Raw genomic sequence first — 21,558 nt, 5'->3', positions numbered from 1 at the left:
ATATCACACTAAGTGTTTATGAGACATTTTCCTCAGCCTGCCTGTTGTTGTGCTCTATTATGAGCCTGAGTGTTGAATCCTTTCTTGTATTATGCCAGAGTGAAATGTGATACTTATTTACTTGTTCTTTTGACGTTTGCACTGAACTTAAATACCCTCGTGTGATTGAGGATGTGCTGTTCTTATAAGCTGTGTAAGGGCTTATGAATGAGAAGCAGTGAGGAAATTTGTTTGAAATTCAGCCTTTTGAAGTCTTAGTCACTTTTTTTCCCCCCCTCTGGGTTTTGCTCTTCTAGCTTGTCCTGTACCAGTGCCCACATACCCAGGCTCAGTCTCTGGCAGTTCCTGTGGTAGCTCTCCTTGTCGCTTTGCTTCTCCTCCAGTAAGTTCTGTGTTACACAACAATCTCCAGGAAATATTTTCTGTAGTGTTTAGGCAAGAATTCATGAATTTTTAAAATCTTTTAATACTTGAACACTGTAAACTGTCATGTTTAGGAGCAAAGAGCAAGGAACACCCTTGTCTTTTTCTTAAATACCATTAACACTTTGGTGCTCTCTTGTTCCTTGTGTTGTATCTTGTGGGGGTTTTGTTGTTTTTGGTTAAGGTAAAAAAAAACATACAAATATCAGCAAATCTTCAGATATTCTGGTATGGTTTGCAATGTAATGACTGTTATAGATAAATTTTGAATTGGCCCTTTTGGCTGAGGCCCCATATTACAAACCAGTGACTTCAATTTTATGTGACATTTGGAACAGGTACATTTGTATCACCAGGAATGATTGAATAAATCCCAGTTGTTTAAACTCACAGCCTGATCAGTATAGAACTGTCCAAACTGACACTACAGGGTTATCCAGTAGTTGAAATGTCATAGTTCAAAAGCATTTCTACTTTGTGAATCACTGGATTTACAGTGGGTTTTTGTAACTTTTCTTTTTCCCACCACCCCTCTCCAGTCTCTGCCAGACATGCAGCACATTCAAGAAGAAAATTTGTCTTCCCCTCCACTGGGTCCTCCTAACTATCTTCAAGTCTCTAAAGACTCTGCCAGTACCAGTAGCAAGAACTCCTCTTGTGACACAGATGACTTTGTTCTTGTCCCACACAATATCTCTTCAGACCATTCATGTAAGAACCTTTCCTATTTTTACATCTCAACCCAATTTTCATTCATAACACACTTTTACCCCCCGTTGTTCTTTGGCTCTCTTTGCTCTAAATGTGTCAGAATTCAAATTAAAATTAATTTATGTAGTTTGATTCCTCTTTGGAAGGAAACTCTTTGGTACTGCACGTCTATCTGGGACATTTTTATCTTCAATTGAGCAGCCAAATATGCAACAGGGGTGATTTAAAGTCATGGAAAATAGTGGGGCTTGGCTGTAGAAGAAGAGATTCAGTTGTAAACAACTGCTGATAAAAGACCAAGGATTCTTTTGGAGTTCTTTGTTTCCTCCAGACTCACTGAACATTCATAGCTCATGCTCTAGAGCTTTAAATAACAGGGGTAGGTAAAAAACACTTCTAACATGAAAGGTAAAACATCAGCCTGGGCTTATAAAAAAGAAAAACTTGGGTGTAGCAGCTTTATGACATGGTCCCAACCTGAATTGCACAAAGTCAGCTGATTTCTGCATGATGCCACCAGTTGTGGTAAATATTTGACTAAATGACTGCCTGAAGGGTTTCTGCCATCCATTGTTGTAAACATCCCAGTGCTGATACCTTGTTCTCCTACACAATGGAGTTTATTTCAAAATTCTTATTAATATGGCAACAACCCACAAACAAACAGCAAAATAACTTGGTGAAGAAATCCTGTCCCCAGTTTCATTTTTGTTGGGGGGTCACATTTGAGATATTTTCTTACACAAAACCTTTTGTGGGAAACTTTCATATATTCACAGAAATGTTTTTCTCTACAACAGCAATATGGGAAGTCTAATTTTTTTTTCTGATTCTGCTTGCTGATGTGGGTTTTCCATGTGTTCCCTCCTGCAGATGATATGCCTTTGGGAGCAGCTGGCAGGCGGGCTTCCAGTGAGTTCTTGATGTGTGGAGGGTAGGTGTGCTGAGCTTCTTCCAAAAGAAACCTCCTCTTCTAAAATTGGTGCTGCAGCTGCAGAAGGGGGTTCTGGGCTTTGGGGTTGTCATAGCTCTGTGGACTTTCTGAAAGATAAACAAGAATTGAATTTGAGTATCTAAACAGCTTGAATTCAGGAAGCTTTGCTGCCAAGTAGAGTTTCTCTGGTGTGAGGACCTGTCTTTTGACAGTGGTTTTTGTTTCCACAGGCAGTCACCATTAACTATTTCTGGAAGCTCAGGAACTGTACAGAAACCATCCACAGCCTCCTCTCGAAGTGCTGCCTCTGGTACAGCTAACAGGTGTGTGGTGTGGCCTTAGATTCTCTGCTGTTTTATGGGTTTGGCTTTCTTTCTTTTTTTAATTGTGAAACTGGACTAAAATAGAAGTCAGACCTCTTTTCTCCAGGCTCTCTACCCTTCATGCCTTCTCTGGTGCATTCCCAAAAGATTTCCTCAAGGAGCTGACAGCATTCTTTGTTTAAATTTTGAGCTGTTTAAAATCAGAAATTTAGGGACATAACTGCCCTGTCTTTTTTGGTGTTGGGATGCACAGCACAACCTTCATGGAGTGAGTCAAGATGTTGAATGTAGATAGATTTTTACAAAGTGGTTTTGAGAGAAGAGGAACTTTGAAAGCCCAGATTGCAGTGGATTTATGTCTCGTGGCTGGCTTGGTTTGTCTGGTCTCTGGGTGTGGCTTTTTTGCAAGTGATTATTGTGAATTTCATGGTTGTGTCTCACAAGATGCCAAAGTCACATGAAGGAGCTAAACATGTATTGCAGGTTTTCCATCAGCAGGAGTGGTAATTAGTCCCCTTTCTTCCTTATGGCTGTAGGCTTCAGTTTCTGCTGGCTTAAAATAGAACTGATTTCCATCAGTGGGGCCTGAAATCTTTTCTGTGTTACTTTGGAAAATATAAAGCCTAATTATGGTGTTTAACTACTCATAATGTCTAAGCAGAATTTGTTCAAGTGATGAATTTCATGATGTTTTCAGTACAAACAGAAAGAGGATGAGTGGCTAACTGGGGAATACAGCTATTATGTTGGGTGCATGTTTGGCTTGTGCCAGTGCTAGAGGGCTGCAAGTCAGCATTATTTGTTTAGAAATGCTTGTCACAAGAAAAGTTTGTTACTTTGTGCTGATCTTTGTGCAGTTGGGGAAATGTGCTGACAGGGGCTGTCAGTACAGCTTTTAGCCTCATGTTTTATGTTTAAGGGCAGATAATGGGGATGCTTTGCCCATAGAGACCCATTTGCCCTGAACTGGCCATCTCCAATGTAGCATAAATACACTGCTCTTTCCTATTTTAAGTTGTGTCAGGCAGGGTTTTTAGAGTTAGAAATGTTATGGAAATATGCCAGTTGTGTTATCTGTATATTACTGAGAGCTAAATGGTCACATGATTAGAAACAGGTGTCTACTGTTCACACTCTGTACTCTAGTAGTTTAATTGCTGGCTGAGTTAATTCAGTAACTGCATTTGGGGCTGCCTGGGGCATGGTCTGAAGAAAGCAGAGTGTATGTCTGATATTCTACAAGATGCTGGTTTTGGTTTGGGGTTTGGTTTTTTATTTCCTGGCAAATATTCTTTCATCGTTTGTAGGTTGTTTCTCTTCATTTTTTGGTGTTTTACAAAAGGTTATGTGAAACAGTGAATCTTTCTGATTAGCTGATGAAACTGAATTAATTTTGCCCATGGTTGTGCTGCTTTATGCTGTGTGTCTCCAGCCAGAATGGGCAGATTAGGTCGAGGTGGTTCACTCTCCTGTGGTTTATTATCAGGTTTATCCTCTGGATCTCAGAGAAACAAGATTTGCATGCAGCTCTGCACACATGTGTATTGTATTTTCTCTGACTGGGAACAAACCACATCAGACTGGAGGATGCCTGGCCAGAGCTCAGCTTTGTGCCTGAGCTGGGGAGCCCAGCACTGTGCCTCTGCACCCCACTCACACAGCTCTGCTGCCTCCTGTCAGCTCACAGCTCAAGAGCTTGCCTGGATTTACCTGCAGAGCTGTAAGAGAGCAGGGAAAGGCATTTTCTGTGCTGAGTTCTTTAAAAGTTGAAGTGCCTTCACGGTCTCCTGAGTGTCACTGCCACAGTTTAAATAACATCTGCTCCCCTCTCCTGGGGAGAGGCTCCCTGTGCTCCCTGTGTAGTCATGGCAGGCTGCCCACAGCCTTCCTGTGGTTTCCACTTGGGAGTCCTTCTCCTTCTTCCTGCCTGGAAGTTTTCAGGCTTTCTGCTGACTGTGTGTCCACAGCCAATTTCCAGATTACTCTGTGGGATCCAGAAACTGGGTGGCAACAGCAGGACCAACTTATTTTCTTTTGCTAAGGAAGTTCTGTGCCTATTAGGAAGTAATATTTCATTCTAAGTGGTAGCAAAGAGAATAGGACAATTACAGTAAAAACCCCAGATTTCTGTTCAGCTGGAGCCAGGCAGTGAGTCCTGTAACTGCCTGTCTTCTAGAGAATTTCTTTCCACATTTCTTCTAAGAATTTGTAATCTTTCTTTAAAGATGTGGTCTATAAAGGACCAGATAGTAAAATTCTTGTCTCCCACACGGCCCATTTTTTTGAAATTCTTTCAGTTGAATTCTGTTTTCCTTTAAAAGTGTTGGTTACTAATTACATGCAGTGCTTTGAGTCCCTAGTCAGGATCCACCCTGAGGCAGGTCACTGACACTCCAGCTGAATTTGGGCAATCTGAACTTGGAATCTGTGGATTAATGTTCAGGTGTGTGGTTTGGCTCCCCCTGCCAGGGGTTGGATCTTACATTACATAACATGTTTTCCTTCTGCAAGTTCATGATGTCTCTGGGGATATCTCTGCCTGTGCTTCGGTGGCTTTTGTCCACATTCCAGCCCTGCTCTGAACTTCCTGTCCCTGGGTTTTCCTAGAACACTATTTTCAAGTGTGGTAAACACAGCAGGCGGCTTGGCAGGGAGTCAGAGGGATCTGGAGATCTCAGTGATGTGTGACCAAGGGCTGAGTCCCAGCTCTGTGTGATCCCAGGCAGTGCAGGGAAAGCAGGCAGTCCTGAGCAGTTCCTGATCCTCCTCTGCGCAGCGTCGGAGCCGGGTTAGGACAAGCCGAGATCTCAGTGCACCCAGGGAGCACAGAAGAAGTTCATTTGCCTGTTTCCTTGAATTTTTCCACATTCCTACACTACAATTCTGACAGAGTGAGACCTGCCTACCTGTATTCATCTCCTGTTTCCATCTCCTGTCTCCACACCTTCCAACTTCAGGCACTGTCAGCCTTCCGTGTCCCCCCGCAGCGAGACGGCGCCGATCCCGGTTCCCACCCAGCTGCGGAACTACCAGCGCATAGAACAGAACCTCTCCTCCACTGCCAGCCCCGTGTCAAACCCCCACGGATCACCCAGGTGAGGATGAGCTTTTTAACTCCTTTCTCTTGGCTCTGCTTGGTGTTTGTACCCTGGCAGATGTCCCTGCTTTCTTGCTAGTGTCATTTTTTTTTCCATGCTAAAGAGATGTCTCAGTGATAGCAAATAAAAGCCCTTCAATATTGTTGGATGGGCACTTGAAATATTTCATGAAAACAAATTGAGCTTGTTCTTTCACTCAAAATGCAGCCCAAGAAGGTAAAAAGATGAAGTCTTGCTTTTTTGCTGCTCTTTGTGTATTGCATGGCATTACATCATGAACTGAAATGTCAGTAATAAGTTCTGTTTTGTTTTCACACATGTAGTGATGAGATGAATGCTTTGTTCCATAGAATATCAAGGAAACAATTTTTGGCATGCCAGTTAACCAGCTTGTCTCATTACAAAGCTCTAGTGAGCCAGGCTTATTCTCTGCCTTGTGGTCTACAAGATCATGCTGGTGAAGGTCAAAGACTCATAAATAGACTACTCAGAACTCTGGAGATCTTTACAAAAACAAAGCCCAGGGTTTCTTGCACATTTTTTCCAGGATCCCTGATTTGATTATAGTTGCTACATTCAGGGAAATGACTTTCCCTTAAATAATCTGTTTTCAGTTAACTGATCTGTATTCCAGACACAATATGAAAACTTTGTCAGAATCTTTGCTGTTTAAAAAATGGGAATTAAAGTAATACTTGTATTGTAAAAGCAGGGCACCCCCAATGAAGGGGAAAAAATTATGTATCTGACTCTATGGATATCAGAAGGCTAATTAATTACTTTATTATACTATATTACACTGAATCTGCACAAGCACTCAACTACCTAGAATCTTGTGACTGTCAGCTGACAGTCCCAACACACACACATGGATTCAATTGGTTAATGAATCAAAACACTCACACCAGAATCCAATCAAGCAAATTCTTTCAGGTAAATAATCTTTCTCAATGCATTCTACTTGTTCCAAAACACAGGAGCAGTGAATGAGATAAAAATTGGTTTTTTCTTTCTCTGAGGTTCAGAGAATGTGAATCCCAGAAAATCTTTGGATTTTCAAAACAAGTTGTGCCTTGTTTTTCTCTGTGAAGAGAAATGTGGCCACATACGTGGTTGGGAAATAAAAAAAATTGATGACCAACTTTTTGAGGATTAGAGTGTGCTAAGGGAAGTCTGTTTAATGTTCTCCAGTTAACAGACTATTATGGCATTCAGCATTTAAAAGTGTGGTAACAAAGGGAATTAAATCTTGATTATTGTCAGTATGGAAAGCTTAACTTCTTAGCTTTCCCTTGAAACCCCAGTATTTCCTTTAACTGATCAGACTCCTCAGGGGGGATTCTGAAGCTTATCTCAAGGAGGCAGTGAGCACAGTGTGTGTGAGCACTCCTTTCCCTTGCAGAGCCGGCGTGGTGAGGCGCTCCAACACCAGCCCCATGGGGTTCATGAAGATGGGCTCGTGCTCTCCAGTGCCTGCTGACCCTGCCCAGGCCGTGGGGCGCAGGCTGTCCACAGGATCTTCCAGACCATACTCTCCTTCACCACTAGGTAAGCACAGAAATGCTCAGCAATTGGTAAAGCTTTATCTGGAGCAGTCATTCAGAGCTCCTGGTTCTTGCTTGAAATTAATGTTAAATTACAACATGCCCAGCCAGGTCTTGTGTGCAGAAATAATTCCTGTTAAATGGCTTATAGAAGTAAATTAACTAGGTTTTCACTTGTTTTATCTTTGTAAGTGAAGTAGAAAGTGTAAATCCACGTCTGTGTTTTGTTTGCATAGTTGGAACCATACCTGAGCAGCTTGGGCACTGTTGTTGTGGACAACTCCAAGGACATGAATCAAGGAGTAGAAACTTCTCAGGTGAGTGGCTTTGGACAGTGCAATCAGCATTATTTTGATAGAGCTTCTAGAGCATTTTGTGAAGGGGTAGGAGAGCCAGCACACATTAGAATGGGTTAATAGGAGACACTGAGTTTTTGTGGAAACAGCCCATTTGTAGCCTGGCTGACTCCTTTCCCCATAAATAATTCCCTACACAATAAGACAGCAACTGAAATTTCTAATTCTCAAGATGGAACAACAACTCTGATGAAGCTTGTCTTTAACTAGGGCTGGTTTGTAATGAATGGTAGTAACATGCTTGTGAGAATCTGGTTTTGATAGACCAGCTCTGTCATGCCAGTTCTCAGAAAAGGGAGGCAGAGCTGCCAGTGCACAGCGTGCAACACGTTTTCCTCATTCCCTTGGGAAATCGGCTGGGATCTGATGTTCCTGTTGCTAAGCAGTCAGCAAGCTTTGCAAGTCATAAATCATTATGGCATGCCAGCAGGGAAAAGAAAAAAAAGAAGATCAAGAAGAAATAGGACTTGAAGATGTTCTGAGACTGTTAAAGATGGAATTGCACTGTAACGCCAGAAGGATTGGGTATAAGAATATGCAATTCAGCAACTTGTTCTGCTCTGTGCCCATTTTGGGTGCATTTTCTTCTCTAGCTAAAATACTAGTAATACTTTTTATTTTAACTTTCTATGATGTGATATTGAAACTGTGTTGTGAGTTTTTCTCCTATTAAAACACTTGTCCAAAACCATCTGGGCATGGTAAAACCTTCACTTCTTGAAATAGCCATGTCTGGGAATGGTTTCATCCATATGAAATTCTCTGATGTGTCTCAAAAATTGCCTTGATAATTGCTGTGCCATTGGCTGGCTCAACAAAAGGAATGAGTGAATCCTTAGATATGAAATGGTCTCTTAAAAAGTGAAAAGGGGTGTGTGTGAAGAGAATACAAAGCACTGTGTTTGCTTTTCTTGTTACAACTTTACTTTGGATAGAGTTTTGTCAGGCTGTTGGTTTAGTGCCTTTTGCCAGTATCAAACTAACTTGCAACACACCACAGCACTGTTTTTGTGGCTGGCAGGGATTTTAATGTTTCATTTTTTCATATGTTCTCTGCATTCTTTTCCTCCTTAGTTTCACTTCTTAATTTGAAATGACTGCAGTGGTATTTCTGTTTGTACAATACCACAAATTGCAGCAAGTCTGTTTCTCAGCATTTTAATGGCTATGGGAAGCAGTTTTTTGCTTTGGGTGAGGTGAGGTCATCCGAACTGAGATTTTTCTAAGGACTGAAGATGTCTTTCGTAATGTAGCTCCTGAACTAATTGAGCTGTTCTTGCTGCCAATGGCAGCAGAGGACACACTTTTAATTCTGGAGCCTTCCCTGGGGTGGCAACAACATTGGAACAGTAACCAGTGAGATTTCAGACTGATTCTACAACTACAGGTGAAGACTTTTCAGTGCTGTGAGACAGACAAGCAGAGGGATTTCAGGCAAGCAAATTCTTGGCTGGAAAATTAATGAGAAATGGACTTGATCCCTCTGCTAGAGCTGCAGGCAGAATGTTCTGAAACATACTGCCTAATGGAGTGGAATGAAATCAAGATGAAGTAGCTCATATTCAAAATCCAACTAGCAAAAACATGGGCTTAAGAAGGCTGAAAGATGTGTTGTAACAGCTGGGCACTTTACTGAGCAAACTGCAAGAAGTTTGGGGTGGGTTTTTTGAGCAGAGATTCATGAAATGAATCCTGTCAGAAGATTCTCATGGCCAGCTTTTAAAAACCTTCTCTAGTTGGATGGTTCAGTTTTTCCATCTTTTTTTTTTCTAAAAACATGAGTGAAACTCACTTCTGTATCAGTTCTTGGAGGTCACAGGCAGGCATTTCCTCTGGAAAGCTGTGACCACCATGCTGAAGTCTGATGTGCTCTTTGTAACTTTGCACAGTTCCTTATCATGAGACATAAAAACATACACCAGGAACAGAACATTTCATCAAATTTCAGGGCTAATTTGGAAAGAGGAGGGTCATCTTTGAGTAGGTGAGGTGTTTATAAGGGTTATTTACCCAAAGCCCTCTGTTTAAATGGTAACTTAGAGCTCTCCCGTTTGCTTTAGGAGAAACTGCACTTGTAAGTGTGGACTTCCTCTGTCAGCTTTTGAAAAAAGATTTAGTCTGACAGGCTAAAAAGTAAACAACTGCTCAAAGTCATGTTCCCAAACTGTTCCATCTGAATAATTTGGTTCTTTTTAGTTCCTAGTTTTCTTGCAGGAGCATGAGCTGCCTTTGTCTGTAAATGAAGCCATTACACACAAAACAAGACATGCAATGTCCCATTCATGCTCTTGTTTGCAAGAAGATCATTCCAGGCCTTGAGAACCTCTGTTCAGCTTGGGATTTCAGTGCTGCTTTTGCCATTCCTGCTGAATCCAACCACTTTATTTGTCTTGGTGCAGGTTGCCAGATGTACTGCAGCTGCCAGGACAGCTGTCAGCCTGAAATGGTGCCTGTTTGGCAGCTTGGAGGTCTCATCAGTGTGGTGTAGCAATAGTTCAAATAATCCATGGGCCAAATCCATTCTCCTTGCTATCTAGTGAGCTGATGATCAAACACATCTCAATATTTGCAGTTTAATGTTGTTCTCTGGAATTTTGGGCTTTATCAATATATTTTGCAAGCACTGCAAGTAGAATTTTACCTGATTGTTTGTCATCTCTACAGGTTCTCCTATCCCATCTCAGTCTCCACAGTCACTTCTGATGGGAGCCAGGTTGCAGAGTGCTCCTACTCTCACAGATATCTACCAAAACAAGCAGAAGCTCAGAAAGCAGCATTCAGACCCAGTTTGCCCATCCTATGCTGGCTATGGATACAGTCATTCTCCACAGCCAAGCAGGCCAGGCAGCCTGGGAACATCCCCCACCAAGCACATGGGATCCTCTCCCAGGAGCTCAGACTGGCTCTTCAAAACCCCCCTGCCAACAATCATCGGCTCTCCCACCAAGGTTGGTTAAATTTGCAATTCTCAGTAACACAGTGCCTGAAACCAAGAATATTTCAGGGTTCTAACTTGGATTTTTTTTTTTCTGTGTGTTTTCTTGCTCTTGATTCTTAAAGGCAACAGCTCCTTTTAAAATCCCTAAAACTCAAGCATCCTCCAACTTGCTGGCCCTGGCAAATCGCCAGGGCTTGGCTGAAACGCCGCTGCAGCCTAAAGATATCACTGAGCCAAGGGACTTCACACACTTCCACTCCAGCCAGGCAGCTGACAAACAGGCAGGAGAGCAGCACAGCAAAACCACCTTTGGCAGGTAGGCGCTGCCAGGAACAGAACATTTCATCAAATTTCAGGCCTAATTTTGAAAGAGGAAAGGATATCTTTGAGTAGGTGAGGTGTTTCTAGGAGATATTTCCCCAAAGCTCTCTGTTTAAATGATAACTTAGAGCTCTCCCATTTGTTTTAGGAGAAACTTTGCATCCCTGGGGGAGGCAGCTGGGCAGCAGAACTGCACACAGCAACTCTCAGAGGGTGAAAAAGCTGTGAGGGGATGCTGAGGTTTGCTGTGTGCAACAGAAACATTTTGTACTGGCTATAAATATAGCAGGGACTTCCTGGAGCACTTTGTGTTGCTGTCTAGTTCCCTTTTGTTTTGATTAGCTGAATCTGGAATTTCATTGCCTCTGTAAAGCCTGTAGAGTTTTTGCTTGAAAATCTCTATGACAAAATTTGAAATATAAAATTTTCAAGAGAAAAAGGTCTCTTTATTTTTATGGTTTGCTCTATTTTAGAAGATCCATGATAACAAGCAAAATTTCAATACTTTTTTTATTTTTGTTGAAAAACTCTCTGTAGTAAATACCAAGAATCTTAGTAATCCTTAGTTGCAAGTTGGATGATATTCCTGAATAACCTTTTTTGTTTTGGGAATTCATGTGTTTTCCTGTCCAGGTCTGTTAGTACTGGGAAGCTGTCAGATCAACAGGTAAAGACCACCCTTGGGGGCCAGTTATACCAAGGCAGTACAGACAGTCTCAACACAGAGAGGCCAATGGATACAGGTGAGGATCAGAGTGATCCATCCAAGCTGTTTCCTTTGCCTGGGTTTTTATGGAATGCCAGCTGGATCACAGTTCTGCTTCCAGCTTGGAGAATTGGTTCTGACAATTTTTAGCCTCAGCACAGAAGGCTTTTTTAATGTTTAAGGGGATCTGTTCCGTTTCTTCAGCATAGCTTTAAAAATAACTGAAACAGGAAAAAGGAAAATACTTATTTCTGTGCTAAACACAGAAATATCTTGACTGCCTGTGCTGGCTAGAGGGGTTTGGGATTTTCTGGTTTGGTTTTATTTTTAATTCAGCATTTGTGGCTTTTCATTTTCCACCTTGATTTCATATGAAAGCCAATTTATAACTCTGGGTGTTTGGTTGGGTTTTTTTCTCCTCCTCCCTGAGCTTGTCCCTTGCCACCAGAAGTTCTCCCTTCTGAGCAGGTGGAAGGAGCTCTGCAGACAGGGCTGGTCTTTAGCCTCCAGACCTGTCACAATCTCCTTTAGAATTTTTCTGCTCTATATTTTGCTGCAAAACTGACATCTTCAGGCTCTTAAGGAGTCTCTGTTGCTCTTTTCTGTGTGAGAGCAGAACACTGAGATATTGAGGGTAAAAATATACATTAGGCTGTGCCTTGACTGCTTGTGTCTCACCAAGACTGTCCACTCAGCTTCTTTTATTTCCTGTGAGAATTTCTTACTTGGTCCAGGGCTTGGATCTGCATCAAAGCACATTGTGTTGCAGTGCTCCAATTTGCTGCATGTAATTACTTCTGGGTGTGATTATATGGAATAAGGAGTAACTTGCTGAAATGTTCTCTCCCAGCTCCAGCAGGAGCCTATGGAATTGCAATGGCAACTCCAGCCATGGCAAGTGGGGCAAGTTCTCGGGCTGTCATGTTCACTGTGGGGTCCCCTCCAAGCAGTGCCACCCCTCCCACCTGCACCCACATGGTCCTCAGAACCAGAACCACCTCAGGTAAGACTTTCCTGGCAGTTGTGTGGGCATTTCTCAACAGCAGCACTTGGGCTTGTCCACTTCTGATTGCTGCCTTGCACAGGCCCTGCAGTAAAAGTGCTCTGGAAAGTAGAGATTTATATCAGATTGTTTCTGCCTTTTTCCCCCTAAAGAGGGTCAGAGGCACAGATTTACAGTCCAGCAGTGAGTAACCTCCTGTGTACACTGCTTTACTCCCTCACTGGGAGTGTGATCTCTGTGGCAAAGGTGGAGAAGAAGAAAAGTCAGAATTCTGATTTCTGCCTGCTGCCATGCATTGCCCAAGAAGCAGCACAGCAGGGGTGGGAGCTGCCTGCAGTTTGGCAAGAGCCAAATATCAAATATCAGCCAGCATCAGCTGTGCTGCCACATATCAAAGAGCTCAAGGTTAAGGGCTTCAGGTGGGCAGTGTGAGCCACAGCACAAGCTGCAGTCCTTATCAGCCATGAGTCCAGAACTTGAGGAATTGTCACTGTTGGTACAGCTCAGCTCTGCACTCCCTGCAGAGCCATGCAGGAGCAGTGAGGAGAGCCTTCCATGGGGTCTCTGCTGGCTCCTCATGTGTCACTTGCTGTCACCCACAGCCCCAGTGCTGAATCAGACTGAATGTGTGTGATATTTTTCTTGTAGTGGGATCAAACAGTTCTGGAGGGTCTCTGTGTTCCACCAGTGGCCGTGTTTACATGGGCTCTCCTCCTGGGATCTACATGGGCTCCTCTCCTCCGGGGGCTGAGGCAGCTCCCAGTCTGAAGTACATCCCCTATGGCACTTCCCCTCCCAGCCTAGAGGGATTTATCACTTTTGAAGCTCCTGAATTGCCTGAGGAAACTTTAATGGAGGTACAGAATCAATCATTTCATGTTTTCTAATGTGTGATGTTGCTGGTACAGTTGTGGTAAATGCAGGATTGCTCTGTGTGCTTTGTAGTTTCCTCTGTGCTGTCTCACTTGTTGGTTTTTATGTTTAAGATCTTGAAAATACTGCTGTATCAGTAGTTGCCAGTTTCTCTTTGGTAGTTATTGCTGGCATTTCATATGTTTGAATAGGTAACCAGAGAACATGACTGCTTTTTTCCCCCAGAGTCTCCCAGAGAGGCCTCTGTTAATGCCACTGGATGTGGGTGCTGACAGTAACAAAGCCCCTCTGGGCATTTCATTGCTTCCTCACAGTCAGGGAATGACTTCAGTCCTACTGGTGGGAAGACTGTCCTATATTTCTTTAAGATGTGTGGGGGAGTGACACTTTAAAAACACAAATTGGGGTGGTCTTTCACCAGAATGCTATTCTTGGAGTGTACATTTCTCCAGACAGATTGCTGTTCTGGTTTCTCATTCACATCTTGCTGGAAGGTGTTTGGGTCCCTATTGAATATCTCTTATAACATGAATGCTTACCAGTACACTGGATTCTTCCCACAGATAGAATTTGAAATGTATTTAGATGTGTATTATTCATTGCAGTATTATAAACATTGCTAAGCTATGTTTGATTAGTTTTGAAGGCTTCTTTCTGAGGAGGAACTCTGCATGTGTACTGTGTGTTTTACTGACAGAGCAGCACTGAGTTGTTCACTCCAATTGAAGTTTTTAGCCTGAAGTGTAAACTTTGGTAACAGCCACCTTTTAACACAATTTAATTCCAGAAATTAAATTAGAGTGAGGCAGATCTGTTCTTTTGTAGGTATTAAGTCTATTACATAATAAAAGCCAAATGTTCTCCTGGCTCCTCACCCAAGTGCCAAGCATACTTTTGTGTTGCTGATAATAAAATAAGTCATTTGTCCCACTTGTGATTCCTTTAGTTCCTCAGGTTTCAACACAGAACTCCATGTACCAATTCCTTTGGCTTTGTTGAAAGACTCTAAAGTATAAGCTATAATATCTTGAATTCATTAACAAAGAGAACAAGTTCAGATCTGTTGGGGCCCATTTGGTTCTGTCATCCCTAATTCTGCCTCTCCCACAATGTGGTTCCTTGACATAGCAAGAAGTCTTTAAGTGATTAACAAGAGTTTTAAATGTGGCTGATGGCTCAGAGTGGTTAAATTGCTGTCACCTTTCCCCCTGACAGAGAGAGCACACAGACACACTGCGGCACCTAAACATGATGCTGACATTTACAGAGTGTGTCCTGGATCTGACAGCAGTGAGAGGGGGGAACCCAGACCTGTGCACTTCTGCTGTCTCACTGTACCAGATCCAGGAGAGCATCGTGGTGGATCAGATCAGCCAGCTCAGCAAGGAATGGGGGTGAGTTTGCAGTCAAAGAGAGAATTAGCCAAGATCCAACACATCAAAAATGTATTGAGACTCTGCCCTATTTGCTGGGAGTGATTCTTCTCCTGTCGAGAATCTTTATAGGAATTATTTTTTTAACAACTGAAGACAGATCAGAAAGAGCAAAGAGAAAAGATTCTTTTTCTGGGCTGCCACTTTTCTGAGGAAACTGTTGAGCTCAGGCTTGAGGTGCAGCAGTGCATTTCTGAGCATGGAAATTTGAGTACCAGCTCCTGGCAGATCTGAGCCTTCATCCCTTCCTGTTGACTGAAGCCCTGAGGTGGAGTTTGGGAGGGGAGCAGAAGTGTCCAAATTTGGATTCACTGGAAAATACAGTCAGTCAGCCCTAGTACAAAATCAAAAGCAAGGAGAAATATGAGAATTTTGAAGTGGTGAGGAAGGGCAGTTCTACTTCCTGCCTTCTTCCTGAAGTAATAAAACCCCAACAGAAAACCCCTGTAAAGTGTTTGCCTTTGACAGCTGAGAATTCCAGGGGAATAGGAAATGAAAAGTACACCCTGTCACTTGTGGTGAGACACTGACCTCGGGCACAGAGTCCCCAGAAATAAGTGCTCCTTTTTTAAATGTCTGCATTTAAGGCAGTTTGTCTGTGCTGCTGCAGCTCCTAAATGAGCAGATGTCCCCTCACCCCATGACAGAGGGTTTGTGAAGGGAAGGGAGGGGAGGGGTGGAGCTGCATTTTAAACATCTGTCTTCCTTTTCTGCTGTTGCTGGGTCCTCTGGGGTGTTGTGATTAAAAAGTGATGTCTGCCCTTGGCTTGAATGCATTCAGAAAAGGTATTTTGATGAATAAATTATTTTTTTCCCCTTTTCTCCCTAGACAAGTGGAGCAGCTGGTGTTGTATATGAAAGCTGCCCAGTTACTGGCATCTTCTCTGCATCTTGCCAAAGCACAGGTCAAATCTGGCAAACTGAACCCATCCACTGCTGTTAAGCAAGGTAGATGCAACATCATCTAATTTGCTTTGCTTGTGAATTTTCTTTGCTGGTATGTCACTCAGAAAGTTGAAGTTGCAACCTTTGTTTGTTTTCCTTCTCTGCAGGAGAACTGTAGATATGTACAATTGCACAACTCTCATAGTAAACAGCCAGAAACAGTTAGGAAATGGGTATTCATTAACTTGAAATGGAAATTATTTGATAGCTACTCTGGTCATAGAAGTGGTGGAGTAAATAAACACTAAAACTGCAAGTTTAAACAAGTTTACCTTGCAAAGCTGAACTTAGGCTGAATTGTTTGGGTTTTGTTTGGGTTTTTTTTCAATTTCTTCTTGCTTTTCTCCCAGTTGTGAAAAGCCTCAATGAGAGATACAAATTCTGTATTGGAATGTGCAAGAAATTGACAGAAAAGTTGAATCGTTTCTTTTCCGACAAGCAAAGGTTCATTGATGAAATCAACAGTGTAACTGCAGAGAAACTCATCTACAACTGTGCTGTGGAAATGGTGAGTCCCTCCTCTTCCCTGAACTGTAGGAATTGCTTCTCTCACAGATCTCTTCTACCTAACCAGAAAATAGAATTGATATTTTCAGTGACTACAAAGGAAAGTTAACTACTTTAGTGATGAGAGGGGATTTTCTGTGTCACACAAAAGATTCTGGCAAATGTTGTACTTAACCCTGATAATGGTGGTGCTGTGCACAATTAATAATTTCTTTACAAGAGAATACAGGTGTAGGAATGAGCATTTTTATTCATGTCAAAAAATGCTTTTATGGATGTGCAGAATATTCTCACAGCACAGGTGCAGTGTCGTCTTAATCACAGATTGGTTTAGAAGAGACCTTAAAGATCATCTAGTTCCACCTTCATTTTGTTGTCTTAGTTACAACAACACATCAGCTAAATCAAAGCTGGAAAAGAGTTTCTTAGTGACACTTGTAGGTGATTCATTCTGAATTTTTCATTTTGCTGCTTGCCTAGTGGAGTTTCTGAAACTGAATGTCCTGACTGATTGCAGGTGCAGTCAGCAGCTCTGGATGAGATGTTCCAGCAAACTGAGGATATCACCTATCGATACCACAAGGCAGCCCTGCTGCTGGAGGGACTGACTAAAATACTGCAAGACCCTGCAGATATAGAAAATGTACACAAGTGTAAGTTCAGCTGAATAATGAAAATTACATGGAATGAATTCATTGTAAAATAAGTCTGGTGATCACCTGTGTTGTGCCTCTCTCTGCAGATAAATCCAGCATCGAGCGAAGGCTTTCTGCACTCTGCTACAGCACAGTGGCTGTGTATGAGCAGTAGGAATATCCTGAGGACCAGATGGTGTGAACATAAGGGACCACATCAGTGATACTGCACTTTTTTCACTACAGCTTCATTGTTGTCCTTGTTCTGCCCCATGTGGAAGATGATTCTTACATTTCTGTGGTGACTACCAAAGAAACAGCAGCATATTCAAAGAGGAGAAATTCCAAAAGTACACTTGCCTTACCAATCCAGCAGCTCCTTTTCCTTCCTAGCAACAGAATTTAAAAGAATCTCTCTTCACATTTCAAACTGATCCTTGTACGTGTGCTTTGAACTTGAATGATCAGGGTTTGTTGTTTTTCCCTCGTGAGGTTTTTACGAGAGCGGATCCTTCTGCATCAGGTACAAAAAAGACATTTCCCTCAGAAGATTCCCTCAAGAGTTTTTAAGCTGTTCAGTAAAATGTGGCTGAGTGAATTTGGGAAATCCTAACCATGTGCAAGTGCTGCTTGAAGCTTTTTGGGGCTCAGCTGCCTTGTCTGGAGCTCACCTGTTGTACACGTGGCTCAGGTTGTCATATGAAGGGATGGCAAACACGCTCTTACCCCCGGGGAAAAGTGGGGATGGAAGAAATTCCCTCCATCTGTGCAAAATCCCCAGGGGGTTTTCAGCTGATGTGGATACTATTTGATGATCTTCTTCCAAAATATTTTGTTTTGCACTAATTTACTAAGCAACTGTATATTCATTTTTGAAGAACTATATTAAAAAAAAAATCTAGAGAAAGAAGGCACAATGGACTTGGCTGAATTTCATTTCAGTGTACATAAAATTCTTTTCAGAATTTCAAATGTAGCTTCTAGAAGACTTTCAAAACAAACTGTGTAAAAACTTGTATTCATGTGAACCTTTCCATTTTATACCTATTTGTCTAATACTTGAGTAACTACTGCTCTGGACTTTCTCAGTAATAGCAATGTTGAGTTGCTGTTGTTTGCTTTTTCTATAGATTTGGTTGCATCTTTTGTTGTGCATGCAATATGTGCATTAATGCCTGCAGTCTTTAGGGGTGTAATGACAGTTCTCTGTAGTTTGTTTCTTGGGCAGTATTACAATAAATACTGTAAACTGAAAGGTTCTGCAAGGAACCATGCAAAAAAAAAAAAAAGATTAAAAAAAATAACAAACCAGAAAATATGTTGTGGTTTGAGATGCTGATAAAATGATGTAGAATCTCTACATATAGAGTGTGTGAAAAATCAGGATTCTTTTGTGTGCATTTTGGGGGAGAGGTGGGAAGCTTCATTTAGCCTTATAGGCATTGTCATTTCAAGCATCCCGTGAGATCAGGACAGCAATTTGCAAAGTATTTGGGCAGATCAGCTTCTCTGGAAATGGTTCCTATACTTTGTTTTGGGGACTTTTTTGTTACTCAACTGCTTGAATACTTGAATAAACCATTCTCCAGGACAAAATCATTTTAATCCTCTTAAACACAGTGGTCTGAACTATTTGACAAAGTTGTACAGGGCTTACACATCAAAATATTGTTTCAGTGTTGGGATAACCACGTGTTTCCTTTACTTTGACAGAGTAATGTACTTTTTACCTTATTTATCTGTATGAAATTCCAACAGTTAATTTGAAAGTGTTTGTTTATATAATGTTTGTATTTTTAGGTCTTTAATACGGTGTTTCTACCTCTCCTTTGTAATTGCATGCATTATTCTTGGAACTAGGTAATAACTCACTGAACTGTTGCGTAATAGCCTTTTTATTATGGCCTGTATAAATGTATATTAAGGTAAAAATAAATACTGACACTAGAAGTGTTTCTATGGTACAACTGAGTTTCTGTGTCTCTGTGACCAGAGGTGTTAAATTTAGGAAAAAATCTCCACATGTCTGGGTAAAGAAGTTGCTGAATGCTCCCCCCAGCAGGGCAGGATGGGGCAGCATCCTTGAGTTCTTTATCTCTGGGTAGCTCTGGCACAAAGTGTCCCTGAGTTTGTTTTTCCCTGGCTTTAGCAAGACAATTTACCCTACTGCTTTTTTTTTTTTTCTTCAATTTTTTTAAACTTGAATTGGAAGACAAAAATGCTAAGTAGGATCCTGGGTAACAGCTGTATGACCTTTCAACAAGGTGCTTATTTGTTGCCTCTAGCAAAGGAGAGCTGTTGGGGCTGCCAGAACAGCAAATACAGAGCTAATTGACAAAAGCTGGCAGGAAGTTACAATTTCTATCCAAAGTTGACAAAAAATGGGCTTTGTTCACCTCACAGCCTGTGCCCTCTGCCCAGCTGAGATATGCTGTGGTAGCTGCTGTGTGCATATTGTATTTTTGAGTTGTGCTATTAAATTTTCCCCAATTTATTATTAAAAACTCCTCCACTTGAGAGTGGCACATAAAGAGGATGAGGAAGGAGTGAGCTGGGAATGCTAATGATATGTCTGAGCCTGAATCTAGGAACAAAGCAACAGCCTTAATGCACAAGTCTAGGAGATAGGCTGCTTTTCTCAGGAACTCACTGGGTTTTGTTGGTTTTCTTTCTTTCCTTTCAGGATTCAAGCTCATTCTCCTTCCCCTCTTGCCAGCAAGGCTACAGCTGCACAAACAGGAGGAGAAGAAAAGGGCTATTCTTGCTGGCTGTTTTCAGGAGGAGGAGACCAATGTTCATGGCCTGTCTTTCTGCATAAACTCATTCCACAAAGATCCTGAAGCTGTCCTCTGTCTTTGGCTCTCTGTGCTGAACAGCAGGTGCTTGTTTTAAAAAATACTTTTTTTTCCCCAGCCTTTGAAAGATAGAACTTGTAAGGAGAGATTTGCTGTGCTTTTCTAGCTCAGCTCTCCAGCATCTCCCTGAGTGTTCTGCACTTGCTCCACTCTGTCCATTTTACAAAATGTCAGCTGAGGAATCTAAAACACATTTTGATTCTGACATTTGCTGCTTTTCATAAGCAAGAAGTTGAACTCTCAACCCTTCGTCTGACACACAGGAGGAAATCCTGTTCATTTAACTTGCAACTTAAGATGCTACAAGTTATTCCAAGGAGCATTTTGAGGAGGGAGCTGTTCCTGGGACTGCCTGGGTTTTCATATTTCTTGCTGTTATCTTGTACAGCTACATCAAATTATTATCCCATCACCTCGGGGTTCAGAGGCAATAACTTGTTATTCACCCATGTCCCCATGCTATGCCCAGCTACACCAAAAAGGGAAACTTCTTTTCATCTGGAGCAGGAAAATCTGGATCCTGCTGCTTCCAAAGCTTGTTGAGGCTTTGAAATTCAGATAGGCTGGCTTGTGACCTGACTTGTGACCTACCTCCTTTTTGATTCCTGCTTCCTCTCCTATTTTGGGGGACTTTTTAATTTAAATTTTGATCCTTTGACTTCTCTGAGCTGTTCTTGCCACCATCTTTTTTGACAGTCCAAGATACCTTTCAAGTCTTTAAGCAAATCTCTTCTCACTCTGAACTTCCCCATCTGACCTGAGCCATGCTCCTGACTGTGGCTTTTCCCAGAGTGCCCCCACAGCTCCTCCTTTTGCAGAGGAGTGGAGTCCATCAGGATAACCCCTCTCCTGAGATCTCCAAGTCAGCTGGAGCCCAGCTGAAGGAAGCCTTGGCACTGCTCCTTGGGACAAACACCTTTTCAAAAGGCTTTTGTGCAGGGCAGGCTCCCCCCTCCTGGCTGCCTGCAAGCCAGCCGAGTGCCCGTGGGGCTGTTGAGCCGTGTTGCAGTCCTTGTGCCAATCATTCCCATTGTTTCTTTGTGTCCCTTTCACATTTTCCATGGCCTGAACTCTGTCCACAATGCAGCCCACAGACCGGGGCTGTGTGTGACACAGTATCTCCTTCTGGCAAATGTGAGATCAGCCCCAGCTTTCAAAACAAGTGATGCCATAAATGAACTGAGCTGCATTGATTCCTGTAGGTTCCTCAAAAATCTCTCCCTGTTGTTCATCTTCTGTACCACTGTTATGGTCGAGTGCTGTTTGGGGTTGGGATCTGGCTGGGTTATGTGACCTCCAGAAAACATTTGGAATTTGAGACTAGGCAGACATGTAAGCAGGGACTAAGGATTGTAGCTGAAAACTTGAAGTTCTGTGAGTGTGGTGTGTCAGCTAAAAGGACATTTATTGATCAGCTGTGTTATTTGGTGGACTCTTGAAATCAAATACTGCACAGTTTATCTTCCAAAGTCCTCCTTCCCCAGGCTCTGCTGGGTGCTTTTGGAAGCACAAATGGCTGCTCCCCAGGGCAGGGCAGCCTGTCTGATTGCTGTTAATTGACTCCAAGAGGGGAGTAGGGCTACAAGGAGTGAGGGTAGGGGGGAATCTTGAGCTCAGCTTCTCAATGAAACACCTCTTGCTGCTGTAACTACAGATTAGAGCCCCCCCCCCAGCACTGCTCACCTCCCAGTTCCTCTGGAGTTCCATTGCTTTCCCATAAATAGCTCCCTTTATTGTTTCTTAGTGACTGAATTAAAATAGAAAACACTGCCAGCTCCCAGGCGTGGGGAGCACGGGGTATTCCTCTGTCTCACTCAAGATCCCACACTTCCCTGAAATCCTCCTGTCTCACCCAGATCAGACTCTGCAATGCTAAAAAAGCCCTTCAGCCTCGTTCCCTGTCCCCAGCTGGCCAAAAGATGTCCCCAACAAGGACAAAAAGGGACTCTCTGC

The 21,558-nt window shown here is 42.4% G+C and overlaps 1 protein-coding gene across 1 annotated transcript in view; it reads left to right on the top strand.

Moving 5' to 3' along the window:
- Positions 1–18,717, top strand: part of ULK2 (unc-51 like autophagy activating kinase 2) — a 36,435-nt gene extending 17,718 nt beyond the window's left edge. Inside the window, exons 12-28 of the mRNA XM_018919470.3 lie at positions 297–382; positions 963–1,134; positions 2,008–2,068; positions 2,299–2,391; positions 5,349–5,486; positions 6,892–7,037; positions 7,270–7,350; positions 10,054–10,337; positions 10,450–10,643; positions 11,282–11,391; positions 12,205–12,357; positions 13,006–13,214; positions 14,446–14,624; positions 15,493–15,611; positions 15,959–16,116; positions 16,633–16,768; positions 16,858–18,717. Coding sequence (XP_018775015.2) covers positions 297–382; positions 963–1,134; positions 2,008–2,068; positions 2,299–2,391; positions 5,349–5,486; positions 6,892–7,037; positions 7,270–7,350; positions 10,054–10,337; positions 10,450–10,643; positions 11,282–11,391; positions 12,205–12,357; positions 13,006–13,214; positions 14,446–14,624; positions 15,493–15,611; positions 15,959–16,116; positions 16,633–16,768; positions 16,858–16,925 — 2,387 coding nt within the window. The 3' untranslated portion in view covers positions 16,926–18,717. The remainder of the gene's footprint in view (positions 1–296; positions 383–962; positions 1,135–2,007; positions 2,069–2,298; positions 2,392–5,348; positions 5,487–6,891; positions 7,038–7,269; positions 7,351–10,053; positions 10,338–10,449; positions 10,644–11,281; positions 11,392–12,204; positions 12,358–13,005; positions 13,215–14,445; positions 14,625–15,492; positions 15,612–15,958; positions 16,117–16,632; positions 16,769–16,857) is intronic.
- Positions 18,718–21,558: the final 2,841 nt, after the last annotated feature.

Source organism: Serinus canaria, chromosome 19, assembly GCF_022539315.1.
Source record: "Serinus canaria isolate serCan28SL12 chromosome 19, serCan2020, whole genome shotgun sequence".
NCBI lineage: Eukaryota > Metazoa > Chordata > Aves > Passeriformes > Fringillidae > Serinus > Serinus canaria.
Note: the sequence above shows the minus strand (reverse complement) of the source record. Positions and strands in the feature narration are given on the sequence as shown.